The sequence below is a fragment of the Nematolebias whitei genome, chromosome 12 (genome assembly GCF_014905685.2).
Source record: "Nematolebias whitei isolate Nwh7 chromosome 12, NemWhi1, whole genome shotgun sequence".
NCBI classification, from domain to species: Eukaryota; Metazoa; Chordata; class Actinopteri; order Cyprinodontiformes; family Rivulidae; genus Nematolebias; species Nematolebias whitei.
The window spans coordinates 1545684-1551400 of NC_056509.1; the positions used below are offsets into that span (position 1 = coordinate 1545684).

Consider the following 5717-nt stretch of genomic DNA (forward strand, 5'->3'; position numbering starts at 1 on the left):
TGGATGGATGGATGGATGGATGGATGGATGGATGGATGGATGGATGGTTTAAATACAAACACGGAAACCAAACTGTATTTAACCTCAAACAACAAAACATCTAACACACCTCCAAAATGATCCAAACCATAATTTTCTTATGTAAAGTTTCTTATGTAAAGTTTCTTATGTAAAGTTTCTTATGTAAAGTTTCTTATGTAAAGTTTCTTATGTAAATCTAAAAATGTTCAATCTGGTCCTCTGGGCATTCAAAAAAAACAAAACAAAGCAAAAAAATGTAGAAAAAAAATGTAGAAACGTTTCTTCTCTCATTCGAGAGACTTCCTCAGTCTGAGGTGCTGTATTCAGCTCAGTCTCTTAAATAGCACCTTCAGCACCGAGACTGAGGAAGTCTTGCAGATTAAAGACGAAACATATCTACTGTACATTTTTTTGCTTTATTTTGTTTTTTGTTTTTTTGAATGTCCAGAGGACCAGATTGAACTTTGTTAGATTTTTCTACCTGGATTATTGAGCAGCAGCAGGATATTTCTTATGTAAAGTTTCTTGTATTTTTGTCATTTGTAGATGTAAACACGCCTGTGGCACACAGACAGAGAAGGAGCATGTGTGAACTGTGTAAGAGACATTTCATTCTCACTGAGAGGAAAATGAATTCAGAGCAGCACATTGATTCAGAACAACTCATTTCTGATGACTCTTCAGGTTGACATGATGTACACTATCACAAATATGTCCATAAATAGCTGCGTAAAATTGTACATAATTATGGGACATTAACAGCTGTGGTGCTGCAGGACAACATCACCAATAGAAGAACTGGGAGGCAGTGTGTTTACAGGGATCACACCAACCAGATACTGGTCAGGTATTTCTCAGTTGTCCCTAAGCCAGGTCAGCTGGATAGGATGACTTCATCCATCCATCCATCCATCCATCCATCCATCCATCCAGCCAGCCAGCCAGCCAGCCAGCCAGCCAGCCAGCCAGCCATTATATTTACCTGCTTCTTCTTTTTCGGGTCTTGGAGGTCACTGGTGCCCATATCCAGCAGTCACTGTGTGAAAGGTGAGCGACACCCTGGACAGGTCTCCAGTCCATCACAGGGACACATAGAGACAAACAATCTCTCTCTCTCTCTCTCTCTCTCTCTCTCTCTCTCTTCTACCATGCATGCTTTTGGTCTGTGGGAGGCTCTTAAGGCTCTGGATGTTGTAGGGTTGTGTTGGCTTACGCGACTCTGCTATATTGTGTGGACAATTGGAGGAGTTCAAGTATCTTGGGGTCTTGTTCACGAATGAGGGAAAAATGGAGCATGAAATCGATAGGCAGATAGGTGCAGCGTCTGCAGTGAAGCGGGTGCTGTACAGGTCTGTTGTGTTGAAGAGAGAGCTGAGTCAAAAGACGAAGCTCTCAATTTACCGGTCGATCTACGTTCCTACCCTCGTCTATGGTCATGAGTTTTGGGTTGTGACCGAAAAAATGACATCTCGGATACAAGCGGCTGAAATTAGTTCTCTCCGCAGGGTGTCTGGGCTCTCCCTTAGAGATAGGGTGAGAAGCTCGATCATCCGGGAGAGACTCAGAGTAGAGCCACTGCTTCTCCACATCGAGAGGAGCCAGTTGAGGTGGCTTGGGCATCTGTTTAGGATGCCTCCTGGACGCCTCCCAGGTGAGGTGTTCTGGACACGTCCCACTGGGAGGAGGCCCAGAGGAAGACCCAGGACACGCTGGAGGGACTATGTTTCTCGGCTGGCCTGGGACTCGGGATTCCCCCAGAGGAGCTGGACCAAGTGGCTGGGGAGAGGGAAGTCTGGGCCTCCCTACTTAGGCTGCTACTCCTGCAACCCAACCCTGGATAAGCAGAGGAAAATGGATGGATGGGAGGAAACTGGAGTACCTGGGGAAAACCCACACAGCACGGGGAGAACATGCAAACTCCATCCAGAACACACACACACACACACACACACCCCGCAGCCAGGATTCGATCTGGCGACCTAGCTGAGAGGCGGCAGCTCTACCAACTGCGCCACCGCATCGTCCATATGATGCCCTGGTATATACAATTTCCCCACACAGCGGAGGAAATGGTTGATTCTCACTAAGTCATTTTGCCACATCAACCAAGCTCCTAAGAGCCTTAGTGATTACTGTAATTATTTATTAAACATGTGCCTAATATTAAACATATTAAGCACTTTGGTAACAGTTGAAGTTTTAAATGTGCCTTATATATAAATTTGACTTGACTTGACGTGTGTAAATTTGGAATTGCCTTAGAAGGTCTACAGGAAACCAACCCACACAGACCAGTATCTTCTGTTTGACTCCCACCATCCACTGGAACACAAACTCTCTGTCATCAGAACTTTACAACATCGTTCCGAACGCATCCCCACAAAGACAGAAGGGAAGGAAAAGGAACAGAAACACATTCAAGAAGCTCTTCAAACATGTGGATATCCAAACTGGGCTTTTGTCAAGTCAGCGAGGAAATCTACAAAACACACCAATAAACAGAAAAAGGAGAACAACAGACGGAAAAACATTGTCATCCCTTATGTTGCTGGAGTATCAGAGAAATTCAGAAGGATCTTCAACAAACACAAGATCCCAGTACATTTCAAACCCAGCAGGACTCTCAGACAGAGGCTGGTCCACCCTAAGGACAGAACACCCATACACAAACAGAGTGGTGTAGTGTATGCGGTCCAGTGCAGCGAGGACTGTCCAGACCTCTACTTTGGAGAAACTAAACAGCCTCTTCACAGACGCATGGCTCAACACAGGAGAGCCACCTCCTCTGGACAAGACTCAGCTGTTCACCTCCACCTCACAGATAAGGGACACTCATGTGAGGACAGATGGTTTGAGAGGGGAGTGAAGGAAGCTGTTTATGTAAAAAGAGAGGAACCATCATTAAACAAAGGAGGAGGTCTCAGATTTCAGCTTTCAAAAACCCATAATGCAGCTTTAAGACTGATACCCAGTCAGTTTCATTACAATCAAGACCTTTATTCATGTGACCAGAGTGACGCATTTTGAGCCAGACCAACAAAGACCCAAACGATCCTCTACTGTGAGGAGTGAGAGTGCAATCTGCATGTGCATCTAGCTCACAAAACAGCAGTTTAAAACTCAAACTCCATAGTCTTCATCATTTGAATTGAGAAAGCTCAGAAAAGAAGCAAAATGTCTACATAATAGAAGTCCAGTTGTTTTTGTTTTCAACCTTTCTTGGACTTAGAAAAGCTCCACCATCAGATCTGCAGCCCTTCAGTTTACATCAATCAACAGCAAAACACAGCTTTTACATATCTGGGTGTCTGTGGCTGAGTGGTTAGCACAGTCATCCTCCAATTCAAGAGTTGGGGGTTCAATTCCATCAGCAGTCACATGCCGAAGTGTCCCTGAGCAAGACACTGAACCCCTCATTGCCTTCGATGTGTGTCCCATGGGTGTATGAATGTGATAAATCACTCATTAGTCTTTGTATAGAAATAGTAGAGTGCTGTATGAATGGGTAAATGAGAGCACACATTGTAGTGTAAATCACTTTGATTATCTTGATAAGATTGAAACATGCTGTATAAGTACAGTCCATTTACTATTGATATGTGGCAAACATGTTTTTACAACCCACTACTTATTTTGGAGTGTCTGATTCACCTTCAGTGAAATTCTTCATTTTGTTGCATCTACACACACATTTTTATCATGCAGAGATGAGAATTGCGCATGCAAAACATCTGCATCTAGTTTACATATTTAAATGGATGCATGTCAAGGGAGGACTCAGGTATTCCCTCATGCGTGCTCAGTTCACGTTGATTGGGATGCGCAAAGGATGTGTGTTTGGATTCAGGCGTACGCACGGTTTCATACATCTGGAGTTATTTGTGCGTACGCTTCTTGTATTGATTTAAGCGTATGCCAATTTTCAGTAGGAAATACACGCAAGTCTTTGCGCACGAGACCCCAGGCCTCCTCACAAAAGCACCTAGAAATCACATATTGATTGCGCTGGGAATAAAGATGGTTGTCTGTGTGTCACTGTGCCTGTAACTATGTGGGTTTTGTTGCAGGTTTCCTGAGGGACAAACTGGGAAACTACAACATGGCCTTCTACCTGGCAGGAATCCCTCCGATCATCGGCGGCATCCTGCTGTGTCTGATTCCCTGGGTGGAGGCCCGGAGCAGGAGGAAAGACAAGGCAGCCCTGAGCAAGGAGCAGGATGTTGAACAGAAGATGATCGATAGTGAGAAGGCTCACGAAGACACCAAAAACAAAGTTGGAGACTCTGTCCTTTAAGTGTCCACCTCTCCAACAAACTGAAAGAGACTAATGTCGAGTCAGACTGAGGGCACAGCTGACCAGAAATATTAAAAGTGTGTTTTTAGACAAAAATTGTAATGAAAGCTTTCAGTGTGGCTAAAGTCCAAACCAAAGAACCATATCAAAGTCAGATGTCTTAGAGTTGAACATGAATGTGATCCTGAAGAGCTGCATTCAGCTGAGCTGACCTCACAGCAGGCAAATTTATCAAACAGGGACACCTGCACATTTCACTTTTGTCACCAGCGTGAGAGTTTGTTTTACTCATAAAGCTGCTAATGAGGCCTTCAGTCAAAACCCACACAATCACCTGGCATCCATGCTGCTTATTCAGGGGTGCAGTTCTCTCAACACTACCATGCAGGTGCACGTGTGATATAAACATTCTTAGATTTAACAAGAGAGGGAACAGAGTTGAACTTGATTTAGTTTTGTTTTATGTCAGTATAAATCAGGAAGCCCTAAAGAAACAGTGTCTTTGTTTTCTACGACCCTGTCTTAGTCTTAAAACAACAATGATGGGGTTTCTGTTCGGAGTATTTTCAACACATTTAGGATCTGCCATGGTACAAGTGTTATATAAATCTGAGCTCCAAGCTAAAGGGACGCTGAGATCCCAGAATGAATGGTAGAAGAAGTTTGTGTGAGTTGCTGACGCAGCAGATAATGGTGCTGTCTCTGAAGCTGGATCAGGTTCCTCTCTGGACTTCAGACCGGCTGGCACACATCCAGTTTGCTCAGGCGAGTGAACTGTAGATTTATGACACGGACCAGAAGAAGAGAGCTGCATTATTAGTCCTTCTGAATTTACTCTATCGTGGATGAAGGGTTTCTGTGAAACGTATTTTAAAATGAACAAAAAATGATTATTTATCAGCTAAAGAATGGAAACTGATACCTACTGTCCCAGTGTTCATTATTCTGGTACTGTGACTGATTAATTATACTGCTTGTAATTCCATTGTGCCTAAAAACTCTTATCAGTATTTGACATTCATATGTTTAAAGTATAACAGCGTATTAGGCCCACTCAGAAGAAAAAAAAGTATTTTTAGAGTTTTTTAATTTTTTATTTCCTTGTTTCAACATTAAAGTTGCAATGTCGAGCTTAACAATGTAATATTGAAAGAAAATATTATATATCATATATATTATGTATTATTTGCAAAAAAAAAGTTGGCATAATGTTTACTAAAACAGCTGGAACATTATTAACATCCATCCATTTTCATGACCCACATCTCCTTTCAATTCACTTCAGTTCGATTCAGTTTATGTGTAAAGCTCCAAGTCACAACAGGAGTCATCTTAGGGCACACACACACATACCAATATATATATATATATATATATATATATATATCTATATATATATATA

General features: G+C 42.6%; 1 protein-coding gene across 1 annotated transcript in view; it reads left to right on the forward strand.

The window, feature by feature from the left end:
- The window catches only part of slc16a10 (solute carrier family 16 member 10), a 103888-nt gene extending 98990 nt beyond the window's left edge, over positions 1-4898 (forward strand). The window contains exon 6 of the mRNA XM_037685240.1: positions 4089-4898. Coding sequence (XP_037541168.1) covers positions 4089-4315 — 227 coding nt within the window. The 3' untranslated portion in view covers positions 4316-4898. The remainder of the gene's footprint in view (positions 1-4088) is intronic.
- Positions 4899-5717: the final 819 nt, after the last annotated feature.